Source organism: Scyliorhinus torazame, chromosome 4 (genome assembly GCF_047496885.1).
Source record: "Scyliorhinus torazame isolate Kashiwa2021f chromosome 4, sScyTor2.1, whole genome shotgun sequence".
NCBI lineage: Eukaryota > Metazoa > Chordata > Chondrichthyes > Carcharhiniformes > Scyliorhinidae > Scyliorhinus > Scyliorhinus torazame.
In genome coordinates, this window is record NC_092710.1 from 164693263 (window position 1) to 164711625 (window position 18363).

At 47.2% G+C, this 18363-nt stretch overlaps 1 protein-coding gene across 5 annotated transcripts in view; it reads left to right on the forward strand.

Annotated features, from left to right (window-relative positions):
• Window positions 1-18363, forward strand: part of LOC140410572 (flap endonuclease GEN homolog 1) — a 79137-nt gene that overhangs the window by 16166 nt on the left and 44608 nt on the right. For 3 of the 5 annotated variants that reach the window (XM_072498835.1, XM_072498834.1, XM_072498837.1), the window contains exons 2-3: window positions 5062-5263; window positions 15880-16072. In XM_072498835.1, the coding sequence (XP_072354936.1) occupies window positions 5103-5263; window positions 15880-16072 (354 nt within the window). In that variant the 5' untranslated portion in view covers window positions 5062-5102. Of the gene's footprint in view, window positions 1-5061; window positions 5264-5637; window positions 13594-15879; window positions 16073-16523; window positions 16663-18363 lie in introns of those variants that run through there. The other 2 variants (XM_072498838.1, XM_072498839.1) reach the window with 2 other exon arrangements.

Here is an 18363-nt window from a genome sequence, read left to right on the forward strand (position 1 = left end):
AAAGGGACAGGTGGTCTGAGGTGCATTTGTTTCAATGCGAGAAGTGTAGCAGGTAAGACAGATGAACTTGGGGCTTGGATTAGTACCTGGGAATATGATGTTATTGGTATTACGGAGACTTGGTTGAGGGAAGGGCAAGACTGGCAACTAAATATCCCAGGGTGTAGATGCTTCAGGAGGGATAGAGAGGGAGGTAAAAGGGGTGGAGGAGTTGAATTACTGGTCAGAGATGAAATCACAGCTATGATTAAGGAGGGCACGATGGAGGATTTGAGCACTGAGGCAATATGGGTAGAGCTAAGAAATGGGAAGGGTGCACTAACATTGTTGGGATTTTACTACAGGCCTCCCAAAAGCGAGCATGAAGTCGAGGTACAAATATGTAGACAGATTATAGAAAAATGTAGGAGCAATAGGATGGTCGTGATGGGAGATTTTAACTTCCCCAACATTGAATGGGTCTCATGGAGTGTTGGAGGCGTAGATGGAGCAGAATTTGTAAGGAGCATCCAGGAGAGTTTTTTAGAGCAGTATGTAAATAGTCCAACTCGGGAAGGGGCCATACTGGACCTGGTATTGGGGAATGATCCCGGCCAGGTGGTTAAAGTTTCAGTCGGTGATTACTTTGGGAATAGCGATCACAATTCCGTAAGTTTTAGAATACTCATGGACAAAGACGAGAGTGGTCCTAAAGAAAGAGTGCTAAATTGGGGAAAGGCCAAGTATAACAAAATTCGGCAGAAGCTAGGGAATGTGGATTGGGAGCAGCTGTTTAAGGATAAATCCACATTTGAAATGTGGGAGTCTTTTAAGGAAAGGTTGATTAGCGTGCAGGACAGACATGTCCCTGTGAAAATGAGGGATAGAAATGGCAAGATTAGGGAACCATCGATGACGGATGGAATTGTGAGACTAGCTAAGGTGAAAAAGGAAGCATACATAAGATCTAGGCAACTTAAATCTGATGAAGCTTTGGAGGAATATCGGGAAAGTAGGACAAATCTCAAACGCGCAATAAAGAGGGCTAAAAGGGGTCATGACATATCTTTGGCTAACAGGGTTAAGGAAAATCCCAAAGCCTTTTATTCGTATATAAGGAGCAAGAGGGTAACTAGAGAAAGGATTGGCCCACTCAAAGACAAAAGAGGGAATTTATGCATGGAGTCAGAGAAAATGGGTGAGATTCTTAATGAGTACTTTGCATCGGTATTCACCAAGGAGAGGGACATGACGGATGTTGAGGCTAAGGATGGATGTTTAAATACTCTAGGTCAAGTCGGCATAAGGAAGGGGGAAGTTTTGGGTATTCTAAAAGGCATTAAGATGGACAAGTCCCCAGGTCCGGATGGGATCTATCCCAGGTTACTGAGGGAAGCGAGGGAAGAAATAGCTGGGGCCTTAACAGATATCTTTGCAGCATCCATGAGCACTGGTGAGGTCCCGGAGGACTGGAGAATTGCTCATGTTGTCCCTTTGTTTAAGAAGGGTAGCAGGGATAATCCAGGGAATTATAGACCTGTGAGCTTGACATCAGTGGTAGGCAAACTGTTGGAGAAGATACTGAGGGATAGGATCTACTCACATTTGGAAGAAAATTGACTTATCAGTGATGGGCAGCATGGTTTTGTGCAGGGAAGGTCATGTCTTACAAACCTAATAGAATTCTTTGAGGAAGTGACAAAGTTAATTGATGAGGGAAGGGCTGTAGATGTCATATACATGGACTTCAGTAAGGCGTTTGATAAAGTTTCCCATGGCAGGTTGATGGAAAAAGTGAAGTCGTATGGGGTTCAGGGTGTACTAGCTAGATGGATAAAGAACTAGATCGGCAACAGGAGACAGAGTAGTGGTGGAAGGGAGTGTCTCAAAATGGAGAAAGGGACTAGTGGTGTTCCACAGGGATCCGTGCTCAGACCACTGTTGTTTGTGATATACATAAATGATCTGGGCGAAGGTATAGGTGGTTTGATTAGCAAGTTTGCAGATGATACTAAGATTGGTGGAGTTTCAGATAGCGACGAGGACTGTCCGAGAATACAGCAAAATATAAATAGATTGGAGAGTTGGGCAGAGAAATGGCAGATGGAGTTCAATCCAGGCAAATGCGAGGTGATGCATTTTGGAAGATCTAATTCAAGAGCAGACTATACTGTCAATGGAAGAGTCCTGGGGAAAATTGATGTGCAGAGAGATCTGGGAGTTCAGATCCATTGCACCCTGAAGGAGGCAACGCAGGTCGATAGAATGGTCAAGAAGGCATACAGCATGCTTGCCTTCATCGGACGGGGTATTGAGTACAAGAGTCGGCAGGTCATGTTACAGTTGTATAGGACTTTGGTTAGGCCACATTTGGAATACTGCGTGCAGTTCCGGTCGCCACATTACCGGAAGGATGTGGATGCTTTGGAGAGGGTGCAGAGGAGGTTCACCAGGATGTTGCCTGGTATGGAGGGTGCTAGCTATGAAGAAAGGTTGAGTAGATTAGGATTGTTTTCGTTGGAAAGATGGAGGTTGAGGGGGGACCTGATTGAGGTATACAAAATTGAGAGGTATGGACAAGATGGATCGCAACAAGCTTTTTCCAAGAGTGGGGGTGTCAATTACAAGGGGTCACGATTTCAAGGTGCGAGGGGGAAAGTTTAAGGGAGATGTGCATGGAAAGTTTTTTACGCAGAGGGTGGTGGAACGCTTTGCCAACGGAGGTGGTAGAGGGTGGCACAATAGCATAATTTAAGGTGCATATAGACAGATATATGAACGGGCGGGGAACAGAGGGAAGTAGATCCTGGGAAAATAGGTGACAGGTTTAGATAAAGGATCTGGATCGGCGCAGGCTGGGAGGGCCGAAGGGCCTGTTCCTGTGCTGTAATTTTCTTTGTTCTTTACCCAGAGAGAGAAAGAGTGTACCCGGAGAGAGAAAGGGAGAGAAAGAGTGCACCCGGAGAGGGAGAGAAAGAGTGTAGCCGGAGACAGAGATAGAGTGAACCCGGAGAGAGAGTGTGCCCGGAGACAGAGCTAGAGTCTACCCGAAGAGAGAGCTAGAGTATACCCGGAGAGAGAGACAGAGTGTGTAGCCGGAGAGTGGGAGAAAGAGTGAACTCGGAGAGAGAGATGGAATGTAGCCGGGGAGAGAGATAGACTGTACCCAGAGAGAGAAAGAGTGTACCCGGAGAGAGAGAAAGCGTTTATCCGGAGAGAGAAAGAGTGTACCCAGAGAGAGAAAGAGTGTACCCGGGGAGAGAGAGAAAGGGTGTACCCGGGGAGAGAGATGGAATGTACCCGGGGAGAGAGATATTCTGTACCCAGAGAGAGAAAGAGTGTCCCCAGAGAGAGAGAAGAGTGTCTCCGGGGAGAGAGTATACCCGGAGAGAGAGCAAGAGTGTACCCGAAGAGAGAGGGAGAGAAAGAGTGAATGCGGGGAGAGAGAGAGAAAGGGTGTACCCGGGGAGAGAGAGAAAGGGTGTACCTGGGGAGAGAGAGAGAGAAAGAGTGTACCCGGGGAGAGAGAAAGAGTGTTGCTGGGGAGAGAGAGAGAAAGAGTGTTGGGGCCCTCGGAGATCAGGATGCCATCTCACCACAACAGGGAGTTCCGGCGAGAAGAGCTCCCCATTGTAAGAAATGGGGCTATGTGTGGCCTCGGCCGCGCGTCCCCCGAGGGCTCGGGTCCAGTTTCATGTGCACCACTTTAGAGATTACCCTAAAAACCTCCTTCCAGTCATCCTCCAGCTTTGGACAGGACCAAAACATTACGAATGTGATTTGCGGGCCCCCCTCCCCCGCAATGCTCAATCATATCTCCTACCCCCTCAAAGAGCCGGCTCATCCTCGCCCTTGTGAGATGTGCACCTTGAGCTGCATCAGCCCCAACCTCACGCACGAGGTGGAGGTGTTCACCCTCCGGAGCACCTCACACCAGAACCCCTCCTCCATACCCTCTCCCGTCTCTTCCCCCACTTTGCCTTGATCCCATCCAGCGGTGCCTTCTCCTCTTCCAAAATAGCCCCGTAAACCTCTGACACTACCCCCTTCTCCAGTCCTCCTGTCGTCAGCATCTCCTCCAGCAATGTGGAGGCCAGCTCTACCAGGAAGCTCTGTATCCCCTTTCTGGCAAAGTCTCAAACCTGCATGTATCTAAATATTTCCCCCTGCTCCAGCCCATACTTCGCTCCCAGCTCCTTCAATCCTGCAAACCGACCTCCAAGAAACAAATCTTTTGGTGTCCTAATTCCTTTCTCCTCCCATCTCCGAAAATTTCCATCCCACTTCCCTGGCTCAAATCTATGGTTCCCCTGAATCGGCATTTTCCTTGACCCTGCCCCAACCCGAAACTGACGAAACTGCTGCCAAATTCTCAACAAAGCTATTACTACCGGACTCCGAGAATTTCCCCGGTGCTGTCGGGAGCAGCGCTGTTGCTAGCGCCTTCAATCCCGACGCCCTACACAAACTCTCTTCCATTCTGACCCACTGGGAGTCAACCCCTCTGACCCAGCTCCGTACCTTCTCCTCACTCGCCGCCCAGTAATAATACATCAGGTTCGGAAGACCCAAACCCCCCGCCTGCCTTCCTCTCTGTAGTAGCACCCTTCTAATTCTGGCCACCTTCCCTCCCCATATGAACGAGGTAATCATCCCTTCAATCTCTCTAATAGATGCTTTTGGCAGGAAAATCGGCAGGCATTGGAAAATAAACAGAAATTCAGGCAACACGTTCATTTTAACCGCCTGTACCCGACCCGCCAGTGACAAAGAGAGACCATCCCACCTTGCCAGATCAGCTTTCCCTCTCCCCACCAAACTGGAAATGTTGTACCTATGGAGCCCCCCCTCTCCCCCCCCCCCCCCCCAATCCCAAGCAACCTGCACCCCAGGTATCTAAAATGAGTCCCTGCCCTACGGAATGGCAGCCCGTCCCACCCCTGCCCCTACCCCCGGCCGAGACACCACAAAATACTCACTCTTGTCTAGATTTAATTTGGATCATGGGTTACCTTAAGTATTTCAAAGAAAATCCCCTGTATCCTTGACTATCTGATTGAGATATTTTTGCCGTTTTTATAGGGAAACCCAGCAGCCAGTGCTCTGAAATAAAAGCTGAAATCATGGGAGTGAATGACCTGTGGCAGATTTTAGAGCCTGTAAAAGAATATGTTCCATTACAAAAGCTTAAAGGGAAAACGTTGGCTGTGGATATGAGCTTATGGGTTTGTGAGGCTCAAACTGTGAAAGGCATGATGGGAACCGTCATCAAACCACATCTCAGGTAACAGAATATTAAGTACTATATATTTTATTTTGTTCTTTCAAGGGATGAGTGTTACTGGCAAGTCCAGCATTTGTAGCCCATTCCTAATTGTCCTTGGACTGAGTGGAATTGTGGGGCATTTCAGAGGGCAGTTAAGTTACTTGCTCTCCTTTTGTTTCTACATCTTCGTATTGTTACCGATGAAGGGAGCAAGTTCTGTGCATGTTAACCCCTGTCTTAATCCCGTCACTAGCAGAGCGAGAATACCCAGAGTACCCCTTGATTTTACTTCCCATCGTGAAGCACCTGCTCTGTCCAATGACACACTGAGATCAAAATCTTTCCATGTAAGAAATTAACAAAAGCATGTTTGTTATTACTCTGTGGCACAGGTTATCCAATGCTCTGACCAACTATACCTTCAAACATGGTCCTATAATGACCATTGGTGTGGATGGGGAGATTGTAATGTGGTGGGAATGTTATCGGACTAGTCATCCAGAAGCTGTAGCCATCTGGGGTGGCCACTTCCAGAATACAAAATGGATGTCTGCAAAGATCGCAGGGAACTATGGACAATGCTAAGAAAGCAGACAGGCACAGAGCCTGCACGTGTATTGGAACCGCAGCGCCCAGACGCGACTGAAACTATATGTCTATCAGCATATTGATGGCCCATCTCCGGGAACAAAGGGAGATACTCAAGTAACCGATCTGGCTCCAGACCTCAGGGCGCCAGTTCCCCCAACCGAAAGCACAAACAAAGCCAGGCCAACGGCCACCTAGGACACGCCCAGCCATCAGGGCACCCACCCCTTTATTGGTCAAGATCAATACGAGTGATCAAGATACAGCCCAATTGATTGGGGCCAAGTTCAAGGCCCGCCCAAAAACGCACAAAGCCCCCTTCGGATATAAGAAGGCCCCAGGAGCGAATCGCTCTCTTGGACTCGGCTCTCAAAGCGGAGAGACCCGTCCACCAGCTGCACCAGAAGCAAGTCCAAGGTCAACGCTCGCTACCAGACGGATGACCTTAGCTGTTCTCCTGTACCCCCCTTCGACCCCAGCAGCCTCCGAACCGAACAACGGCCATTGTTCCTCTGACTGCGTGGGCACCCGAAGCTAAGTATAGGCTTTAGCAGTAGTGATAGTTTAGGCTGTAGTATTTCGTGCATGAGTAGATATTGCTGTGTATGTAAATAAATAGTATTGACTTTGAGCTAACTAACTGGTGTACCGGCTCTTTGATCAGTATTCGGGTTTGAAACTTGTGGCGGTATCGAAAGATACTTGCCGACTCTAAAGCAAATGTAATTAGAATTAAGGAAGGCTACCTTAATATTGACCGTCATATTTGAACCAAATAAAGAGAGCAACATTTACTGCCGACCTCTGATGGGACTTTACCTCGAAGTGGTCTAGTCACTCCGAGAGAACCCAAATTTGAATTGGAATCCAATTGGAAACAGAAAAACCACAAGTGTAAGAACAATATTGATCAAACCTCCAAGATTCAGAAGTGTGTTAATGCATGCGTACTAACAGGGATATAAGGTAAACCTGAGAGATTTTGTTGCATAAAACTGTCGGGAGTTTTGTAGGCCGGAAATTAGCGTAAGCCGTACCCGTGTTTGCATCACCACTTTATCACCCCCTGTTCCAAATTCGGTTGAGACCACAGAGATAGAGAAAAATGGCAATGAAGGCAATGGAACGCCTTATGAACCCCCAGGAATTCGAGGTCGCAGCGACCAGTAGAGTAGGACAGTGTCCCGTATGGGAAGAAGAGAGCAGAAAGTATCTCAAAGGGAAAGCATGGCCCCTTTGGAGTGAATTCTGCGCCAATGATGAAACAGGTCCCGGAAGTATAGGGTATACTTGGTGGGAGAACCTGACAGATCCATAAGAAGACCTTAGGGAAAGCTCGCAAGCCGATGGCAATCGTGTCCTGCTTGGCACAATTGCGAGGCACAGAGGAGGTCGTGAGGACCCTCCGTAGAGAGATTGAGGAGAGAGACAAGAATAGTGAAGGAGATGTGAGTTGATATGAGAGAGAACAAGGAACTGAGAGAGCAGTTAGCGGCGAGGGACAAGGAGGCGGAGGATGCCAAGCGGGCACATCAGTCTTGTCTCGCCCATTTGAGCAGCTTTCAGTCCCAAAATGACAAAGCCTGCCAAGACACGCAACGCGCGGTGTTGGTCAGACAGGAAACCGAACAACAAGTTGAGCAGTTACAGAAGCAGTGCAGCGATTTATAAGCAGCCATACGAGCACTCCACACTTCCACGACGGAACAAAGGCAGAGCTCGGTAGATCACGCAAAGTGCCGGAAGCAAATTGCAGAATTGCAATCTCTGCTTTCTGTTCAGAATGAGTTTCAGAGCACGTTTGGACCCCAGTTAGACCAGGGAAATGGCCCCGATTGGCAGGAGTTAAATGAGACTGCCCACAGATATGTACATGGGACATGTACACAGGAAAAACCCCAGAAACTAAAAGCACCCCAACCCCCGACTGCACAAGCAGAACACACCCCGATGAACCCTGTAACCACACATCGCAGGGCCCCCGCTGCAGAAGGAAACTTAGATTTCCTATACACTACCCCGTTAACCGTCACTCAATTACGGGACGCGTGTGATAAAATAACACCGTTCCTACCCACATCGGACCCCCACCAGTTCTTAGTTAGAGTAAAACAGCAGGCGATCATGTACAGCCTGGATTAAAAGGAGCAAGTGAAGCTCACAGTTTTAAGCCTCGACCCTTGAGTCGTGGCAGCCCTTCCCGACCCACAGAATGTAGGAGGAGGCACCCTACAAGAAATGCACACAGCGATCCTAGATGCGATCGGCCTAAATAAGTGTAGGCAAAAGAAAACCGAACAGCCCACAGCGTTTGCAGGACGCTTGTGGATACATCTCACGGCATTATTCGGAGAGTTTGCCCGCTCCCATTTGTCCCCAGATAATATGGCCAAATGGACTCGCATCCTAGTCTCTCATGCAACAGAGGCAGGACAGAGAGCTTGCACAAATTACAACCTCTCAGACGAGGCACACAACGAGAAATGGGTTTTGAAAAGATTGTCCCGCACTTGGGAACAGTCCATCCAAGGCAAAACCGCATTTGTTAAAACAGAGGAAGAACAGGCAGACATGCAGTTAGGATGCACCAGAATTTACCCGCATGGGTAAATGAGGGCAGGAACAGCCCACAGCAACCCAAATCCCAGTAGTGTTATAACTGTGGACAATTAGGACACTATGCACGAGAGTGCAATGCGCCCCAGAAGCAGCAGAGAAGCAAGCAGACAGGCACCCTAAATAAGAATAGGGCAAAGCCAGTTCACAGTGTTAGCGCCCGTTCTGAGTATACCGATATGGACGGCACCGACTGACAGTGTTCGGGCTCCCCAACGTGGGTCTGCGACACCTTTTGGGACAAGTCCGGTAGTGGCAGGCTCAATCCAGGGACACCCCGTAGAATTCCTTTGGGGCACAGAAGGGTCCTGCACCACGCTCCATTCCTCCACGATGTTTCAGCGAGACACGTGGCCCACGACAGACACCATTACACTCAGCGGTTTTACAGGGCATTTACAGCAGGGACACATCACAGCCCCTGTAGCAATCCAGATAGGGAACATTAAAACTAAACACCCAGTAGTTCTGGTCGATCTACCCCAGACGCCGAACACATCTTAGGAATTGACTTCATGAGCTCCCACAACCTCTCATTTGACCCGGTAAATAAATGTGTGTGGAGAATAGCAAAGGCAGCGCGAGCCCCCAGTTGGAGAGTATGAAAATCGGATAAGCGCAGTAGGAGACTTCTGGTTCGACCCTCGAGCCATTAGTCAGAACAAACAAGTTAGGGCAGTCCTGCAGCAACACAAAGCAGCATTTGCAAAGCACAAGTACGACTGTGGCAAGATTGCTGGCTTAGTGAATATTACAGTCCTGACCCCAGACCCCCAAAACAGTACGGTTTTCCCCAAGAAGTAGAGGGAGAAATCTCAAAGGTGATAGAGTTTGCTTGAGCAAGTCATACTCAGATCAGTAGCCTCCACGGAAAATGCACCGATTTGGCCCGTCAGGAAACCCGATAGATCATGGCGACTGACCATTGATTACCAGGAACTGAACAAAGTAACCCCAGTAGCAGCCCCCACCGTAGCCACGAGTCCCAAGACCATGCTCAAACAGGGACTACAGTCAAAAACAATTTCGGTTTTGGACATTAGCAACGGCCTTTGGTCCATTCCATTCAATAAAGCGTGCCAATATAAGTTCGCATTCACATTCCAGGGACAGCAATATACATGGACGTGCCTTCCACAAGGCTTCCACAACTCCCCCCTCCATTTTCCACTGACAGCTGGCAAATGGATTAGCTAAATTTTCCCGGCCCGATTATCTGGTCCATTATGTAGATGATCTGCTACTACAGACGGACACAAAGGGGGAGCACATTTCATTTCTCACCAAACTTTTAGGACTCCTACAACAAATTGGCTGTAAAGTAAACCCGAAGAAGGCCCAGATTTTGAAGGAAAAAGTGATTTACTTGGGTACAGTAATCACACGTGGCAAACGCGAGATCGAGCAGAAAAGAATTGACTTGATTGTCAAATTACCCCTGCCCCATAATGTATCAGCCCTCCGGTCATTTCTAGGACTGGTTGGCTACTGCCGAAACCATATCAAGGTTTCGCCACAAAAGCAGCGCCCCTATACGAACTTCTCAAGAAACAAGCACCTTGGGAATGGCTTCCACAGCACACTGATGCCGTGGGTGCTTTAAAAAGAGCCCTCAGCACAGCCCCCGCATTACAGGTCCCAGATCCACTTTCCCCTTACGCAATTGAGGTTGCAACTACCGACCAAACCCTTTCGGCCGTGCTCCTCCAAGAACGACATGATCGATTAGGCCCCATGGCATACGCCTCACACTTATTAGATCCAGTCGAGCAAGGATTTTCTGCCTGCGAAAGGCACCTGCTCGCAGTTTTTTGGGCAGTGCAATACTTCACCTACATTACAGGGCTCAACCCCATCACCATTCTCACTGAACACATCCCAACACAGCTACTATTAGATGATCGACCTAAAGATGGCATAGTCAGCCAGATCCGCGCAGGCCGTTGGACCTTCTCTTACAGGGACGGGACATAACAGTTAAGAGAATCAAGACCCACACTTTCCTAGCCGACAATTTACAATATACAGGTACCCCACATGAGTGTGAGATCATCTCTACTAAACATAATATAGGTCCCTTTATACCAAAGTCAGCTCCCCAGAAAGCAGGTACCACGCCCCAGAGACCCCAGCCCACAGACACAGGCGCACCCCTGAGAATCTATGTGGATGGCTCCTCCACAGTTCTAAACAGGAAAAGAATTACCAGTTGTGGTATTTATGTAGAGGACGCGTAGGGACGTGCCCTAGAAGAGATTTTGTTAAAATTGCCAGGACACTTAGGCTCGCATGCAGCAGAACTGGCTCAAAAGGAAGATGAGCAGCTCAAGGAAGTTTTAAAAGGCAACTTCCCAGCCCCTTATGATAAGTTTTAAAACGTGATAACCACACATGACGGTGTGATTTTAAAAGACAGCATTTATGTAGTCCCCAGCCAGGACAGGAATCAAATTATTTGTCAGTTCCATGACAATCATGGACACCAGGGCATTGAACCCAACCTAGCCCACCTCAGACCTCTCTGCTGGTGGCCTGATTTAAAAGCCAATGTTACACATTACATTGAGAATTGCTTAATCTGTGCCCAGAACAATCCGGACAGATATGCAAGAAAAGCTCAGCTAAGTCTCACCCGCCCCGTTAATAGCCCCTGGACAAATTTGCAAATCGACTATATAGGACCCCTACTCCCCCCTGCAGGAATGGTTTTAAGTATGTGTTGGTGGTCATCGACACCTTCACAGAATGGGTGGAAGCTTTTCCATCCAGAACAAACACATCCAAAATGACAGCTAAAATCCTAACACAGCACATCTTTACAAGCAGGGGACTCCCATGCAGTATAGAGTCCGATCAAGGCTCCCATTTTGCAGGACGAGTGATGAAAAACGTCCTCACAATTTTCGGAATAAAACAAAAGTTCCACGCTGCATACCACCCACAATCGAGCGGCATAGTAGAAAGGATGAACAGAGCTTTAAAAGCGACCCTCAGAAAAATGGTGCAACAACACAACAGCACCTGGGACACAGTTCTCCCATTTGCATTAATGTTCATTCGAAACACAGTATCCCCGTCCACTGGATACATCCCCCACACCCTCATGACCGGACGCCCCATGAAAGGGACAGAATATTTATTAGGACTGGATTTGGCCAGCCCCGCAGTCACCGCCCTCACGCATGAGAAAGCAGTACAACAGGTTATTGAGAATGTGAAAGCAGCCCAGCTTGCAGCAGCCGTCAGGCTTGGCACACAGAAGAAACAAAGCAAAGCTTGCTTTGATAAAACGGTACTCGCCACCGAGTTTGCAGTAGGGCAGCAAGTGATGCTATCCCTATTCAACTCCAGTTCATTCCTTTTCCCCCAAATTTTCCAGACCCTACTCTATCTCCGATAAAGTCAGCCCCTCTGTGTATAAGATCACCTATCCGAATGGCAATTCTGCGTGGTTTCACATAAACCAGCTTAAGGCTTATGGCTCGCAGAACAACCATGCACACCACATCTCGCTTGCAGCAGCAGACTCTTCTGTTCAGCACAGGGCTAAATCGCTGGCTTTGAAAGCAGACCAAGGCAGGCCAGGAGCACGGTTCAATTCCCGTAACAGCCTCCCCGAACAGGCGCCGGAATGTGGCGACTAGGGACTTTTCACAGTAACTTCATTGAAGCCTACTTGTGACAATAAGCGATTTTCATTTCAGATGAGCACGCCCCACCCACGAACGATGTATTCCTACCCTCTCCCAACCCGTCCAGCCCGTCCTCAGACACAACTTCAACTCCACTCCAGAGGCACGACTCCGCCTCTCCCTTCCTTCAACCAGCAGCGACAGCGATAGCGATGACGACAGCCCCAGCACACCACGTTACGATTATACCCCTGCACCAGGCTCCACTCTCAGCGATTCCAAACATGATTCCAGCGACACCTTCGAGATAACGTACATTAAAGCCCCGATCCAGACCCACCGCCCGACGATTACGGATTAAACCCTCGCAGCTCCAACCTCGACACACGATTCTGGCACCGAGACAATTCGTTCAGGCTCATCCGGAATGATAAGATGGACCCCAATTCGCCCCAAGCAGCTTTAGCGCACCTACTCCAGTCAAGAGTATGGCAGCCGGGAGAAGATGATGACATAGAGTCTGACTCCCACCAAACAAATCCCTTTGCGACTCTGCTTACTTTCGAGCAATGAGGTGTCCAGATGATGGTAAAAAGGAACCGATAGAGATTTACGGTGTCCTTTCTGATGGAACCTGCACCATGTTTGTAATGTATGTTTGTTTGTTACTGTGAATGTTGAATGTTGTTTGGTCGCTTAAAGTTTTCCATGGCCCCACGCCACATCTTGATGCAGTCAGAACTACCCTTCTGATGCCCAATGGCTGTTAGTGGAACAAGTTCGTCGGCAGACAAGTGATCATAACTGCTCTTCTGCTTTGAGGGTAGAAGTTTGAACAAATGCAACCCCTACAACGACCACAAATTCTTACCGTTCTTGCTGGTCGCTCAGGCAGTGGAGAAACGGCACTAACCCCTGCCCTGCCTGATGACCCCCCTCTGGCCAGCTACGCTTGGGTAGAGCACATACGGCACTGGTCACCGTCCTACCCGGGGATTCCACCCATTTCTTACCCTCCGCGGCGCATACGCATCCCATTTGGCACTTTTAGTTCAAAACTCTTCTGTTTGTTTATGGCGACCCTTAGGTTGCTTCCAACTGCTATTTACATCCTCAAACACTGGGATGGTAGATCACACAGGTTGCGAGGCGGCTCGCACTGTGTCAGTATTTTTTTCAGTTGTCTTGTCCCAAATATTTGTTGTTTTATTTTTTTAAATGAGGGAGTCACAGACAGTGACCAATTATATTGGGTAATTGGCAATAAAGGACAGACACACAAGATCTTAAACAAGATAATAACAGAAATGATGCTTGTGTCCATAGAACTCCGGAACCACAGAAGCCTCAAGAAGAAGAAAAGAAGAAAGAAAGAAGGAAAGATGAAGACGAGCATCATGCTCTACAGTTGGATCTTAGCGGGATCCCTCCAGTTGCGTGCGGACGCTACCCCCCCTGACCCCTACCACAGGCAGTGAATGCTTCCCACCCCTGCCATACACTGTACCCAAGGTAGTTACCGATACACCGACCTGGAGTGACAAGTTCATTACCTGGTATTCCCTGCCCTACGTTGAGGAAGCAGTGTTAGTACTGGTGATACTCTGCAGTGTCGTTCAGACCCTTAGACTCAGGAAATGGCAAAGGAAAGCCTCCCGCACCCCGCTATACACCTTTAGATCCCTATTTTCGGACTTCAACAGACCCCCCAACCCTTTAAGTGAATTAAAGTACATCCATTTTTTTTGTGTGTTTGTTTCGTTCTAATAACGACATGTAAAACTCTGTGCTTGACTGCCAAGCCAGAGAGACCTGTGTTGCTGCTATTGTACAGTTTAAAATGTTGTAAATTATTTTGATTGATTGAGGATAGTTTAGTTAAGGACAGTTAGAGGTTCCAGTTTTTTATTTTGTAATGCCATAGCGCCCCGTAGAATGTTATAATGATACATGTACATAAAATAATTTCGGTAAAAGTTGCAATTCATAGAACAGAGCCGTGTAGAGCCTGTCAGTGCTTATGGGTGCCTGACTTGGGAGGAGAATGAAGACGACGCGGTAATGTGATCCTTCACGCTTCGCGTTGAGGATCACAAGGAGGGGGTGTAGCCATCTGGGATGACCACTTCCAGAATACAAAATGGATGTCTGCAAAGATTGCAGGGCACTATGGACAATGCTAAGAAAGCACGCAGGCACAGAGCCTGTACGTGTATTGGAACCACAGCTCCCAGACAAGACTGGAACTGTAGGCCCATTGCATGTTGATGGCCCATCTCCGGGAACAAAGGGAGATACTCAAGTAAACGATCTGGCTCCAGACCTCACGGCACCAGTTCCCCAAACCGAAAGCACAAACAAAGCCAGGCCAACGGCCACCTAGGACACGCCCAGCCATCAGGGCACCCACCCCTTTTTTGCTCAAGATCAATACGAGTGATCAAGATACAGCCCAATTGATTGGGGCCAAGTTCAAGGCCTGCCCAAAAGCACGCGAAGCCCCCTTCGGATATAAGAAGAAGGCCCCAAGTGAGAATCGTTCTCTTGGACTCGGCTCTCAAAGCGGAGAGACCCGTCCACCAGCTGCACCAGAAGCAAGTAAGTCAAAGGTCAACGCTCTCTACCAGACGGACAACCTTAGCTGTTCTCCTGTACCCCCTTTCTACCCCAGCAGCTTCAGACCCGAACAACGGCCATAGTTCCTCTGACTGAGTGGGCACCCGAGGCTAAGTATAGGCTTTAGCAGTAGTGATAGTTTAGGCTGTAGTACTTCATGCATGAGTAGATATTGCTGTGTGTGTAAATGTCTAGTCTTGACTTGAACTAACTAACTGGTGTACCGGCTCTTTGATCAGTATTCAGGTTTGAACCTTCTGGCGGTATCGAAAGATACCTGGCGACTCTAAAGCAAATGTAATTAGAATTAAGGAAGGTGACCATATTGACTGCCATATTTAGAACCAAATAATGAGAGCAATAAAGCCCAGGCAAATGCCCTGGGTACATGAGTTCAAATACCACCATAGTAACTGGGAGGATTTAAATTCAATTAATAAATCTGGAATATAAAGCTAATCTCAGTTGTGGTGACCATAACAACTATCAATGATGGCTGTAAAAAAACATCTGGATCACTAATATCCTTAAGGGAATGAAATCTGCTACCCTTACCTGGTCTGGCCAACATGTGACTCCCGAACCACAGCAGTGAGGCTGTGGGTCCCACCTTAATTCTGCAGGAATAAAAAAAATTTAGAAGCCACTCAAAAAGAGAACAGATATCCAATTTTGCTTCCTTTCAATTACAGAATTCCATATAAAATCAACATCCTGTTGGGGTAAATAAAGCCAAATATTGCAGATACTGGGAATCTGAAATAGAAACAGTAAAGATTTGCCATCTGTGAAGAGAAACTGAGTTCAAGTTTCTGTCCAAAGTGATCCTTCTATGGAGCTATTGGGGTTTCTTATTTCAGAGCAGTTACTGCACTGAGGGGGACTTCAGAATTGATATTACAATAGTAAAGATATCATTCTTTATATTAGTTTATATTTGCAGCAATGTCTGGATCAGAAACTATTCTGGTAGGCATGCCATATTGATGATATTATTATTGATGTTCAGTTTTTTAAAAAAGGAAACAAATACTTAAAATGATCAACAGCAAAGAAAAGAGCAAGTTCACATTTCAAGTTTAACCTTTGATCAGAACATTGATATTCAGTATTTGCAGCATTTTTCTCCTGTTTTAGATTTAAGCATTATTGATGCTGATCTATGTTTTGCTCTAATTTTAGAAATTTGTTTTTTCGCATTTCATGTCTCACTTTGATGGATGTGAGACTTGTCTTTGTGGCAGAAGGAAATGCACCCAAACTGAAGGCTGACACAATAAATAAACGGAATGAGGCAAGGCATGGTTTGCCCAGAAAGCCAAGCAGCTTTACTGTTCAAACAAAAAGAACCCATTTTAAATCTGTTCTTAAAGAGGTTGGTACTATCTCAGAAGTAAACATTTATTTCTAAATGAAAATAATTACGCGAACAAACTAGGACTTATAACGTTACAAGCTGACAATCTAAATAAAAATCACAGATTCAATGTTTAGATTTGTTCTCAGAATGTGAGAGCCTATTGATACATGTTATACTTAAATGATCTTTCACTAATTTTTAAAGTTAAACGGGATAACATCGGGCTCAGTGGAGCACTTAAAAGGATTATGAGTGCCTTTTGGGATCAAAAATGGCATCTGTTTCATTCTTGTACACTTCTAATGCAAAGCATGCCTGTGCAGTCAACATCCACCAATTGTATGTAGAGCAAGATGTAACAATTAGTCTGTGGGAGAAATGACAGTTGCCTATGTGTCATAGTCCTCCGACGCTAGAAGGTACTGCAATTAGTTCAAAGTTTTCTGAACCTTTGTTTTACATGCAGGGAGACAGGCTTTCGTCAAAACGGAGGTCTCATAAAAAATTCAGAGAGCACTGAGGGATCATATAGAATCATCTAAGAGTTCAATTCAAGAAATTTGGTAAACATAAGAGAGAGTGTCATAGGAGATGGAAAGGCCCTGGTAAGACAATAGGTCATGATATCTTAAATCTGACTGAAATTGTTAAGGTTCATTTCTCCTGATAATCAGAATTAATTACAAAATCAACTCATCGACTATGAGAAATTGAAAGAAGTAAATGTAGCCCCTTTGTCTTAAATGTTTGTGTGTTGCGATGATCGTTCTGAATAATAGCATGTGGTGCGTCAAATGCTGGATAGTGGTAACACGAGTGATGGCATGGCAGAAGTATCACATCCACAGGCCAATTGCCAAGATTGGGTATTCAAGTGATATATATTCCAGAGGGTGTCCAATGAATGGAGCGATATGGGAAGCGGTTGAGGAATCTGGATTTGTACTCGATGAAGCTTAGAAGGATGAGGGGAAGTCTCATTGAAACTTACAGAATACCGAGAGGTCTAGGTAGAGTGGGCATGGAGATGTTTTCATAGGTATTAGAGACTAGAACCCGAGGGCACAGCCTCAAACTGAAGAGATGATCCTTTAAGACTGAGATGAGGAAAAAGGTGGCGAATCTGTGGAACGCATTGCCGCAGGAGGATGTGGAGGCAAACTCACTGATGTCTTTGAGACAGAGCTAGATAGGTTCTTGATTAATAATGGGATCGGGGCGGTACGGTGGCACAGTGGTTAGCACTGCTGCCTCACGACACCGAGGACCCGGGTTCAATCCCAGCCCCGGGTCACTGTCCATGTGGAATTTGCATATTCTCCCCTTGTCTGCTTGGTCAGACCCTCACAACCCAAAAAGACGTGTAGGGTAGGTGGATTGGCCATGCTAAATTTCCTTTTAATTGGAATTTTTTTTTAAAAGGATCAGGAGTTACGGGAGAAGACCGGAGAATGGGGATGAGAAACTTATCAGCCATGGGCAGCACGGTAGCATTGTGGATAGCACAATTGCTTCACAGCTCCAGGGTTCCAGGTTTGATTCCGGCTTGGGTCACTGTCTGTGCGGAGTCTGCACGTTCTCCCCGTGTGTGCATGGGTTTCCTCCGGGTACTCCGGTTTCCTCCCACATTCCAAAGATGTGCAGGTTAGGTGGATTGGCCATGATAAATTGCCCTTAGTGTCCAAAATTGCCCTTAGTGTTGGGTGGGATTACTGGGTTATGGGGATAGGGTGGAGGTGTTGACCTTGGGTAGGGTGCTCTTTCCAAGAGTCGGTGCAGACTCAATGGGCCGAATGGCCTCCTTCTGCACTCAATTCTATGATGATCAAATGGCGGAGCAGCGCCGATGGACCAAATGGCCTAATTCTGAGTCCCCATCTCCCCAGGCCCATGACTTCCTCCAATCTCATGTCTGCCAATGTTCCTGGATGACCCTCCCAGTGAGTGTCAACACCACTTCAAACATGGTCAATGCCACTTGATTCACCACACCCCTACCAGTCCAGCCTTGTTCTCCGGCATTGTAGGCTCCCTTCTCCTGAAAAATGCATAAGATTGCAGCTGCTAGCACTGTCAGCTTATTTAATGGCATGTCGCTGACACATTATTAGTGGAATTGGCAGCCTAGATGCTGAGCACACTAATATTGTTGCTGACAGCAATGTCTATGGTACATCATGTTGCCTTGGAGCTCCAGTCAAACTCACTTTCCCCCTGCATTTGTGATAGCTCCCTGTAGCACACTGGCACATACTCACCCTGGCAGCCCCCATGAGGTCATTGAGCCTCTTCAGGCACCTCACCAG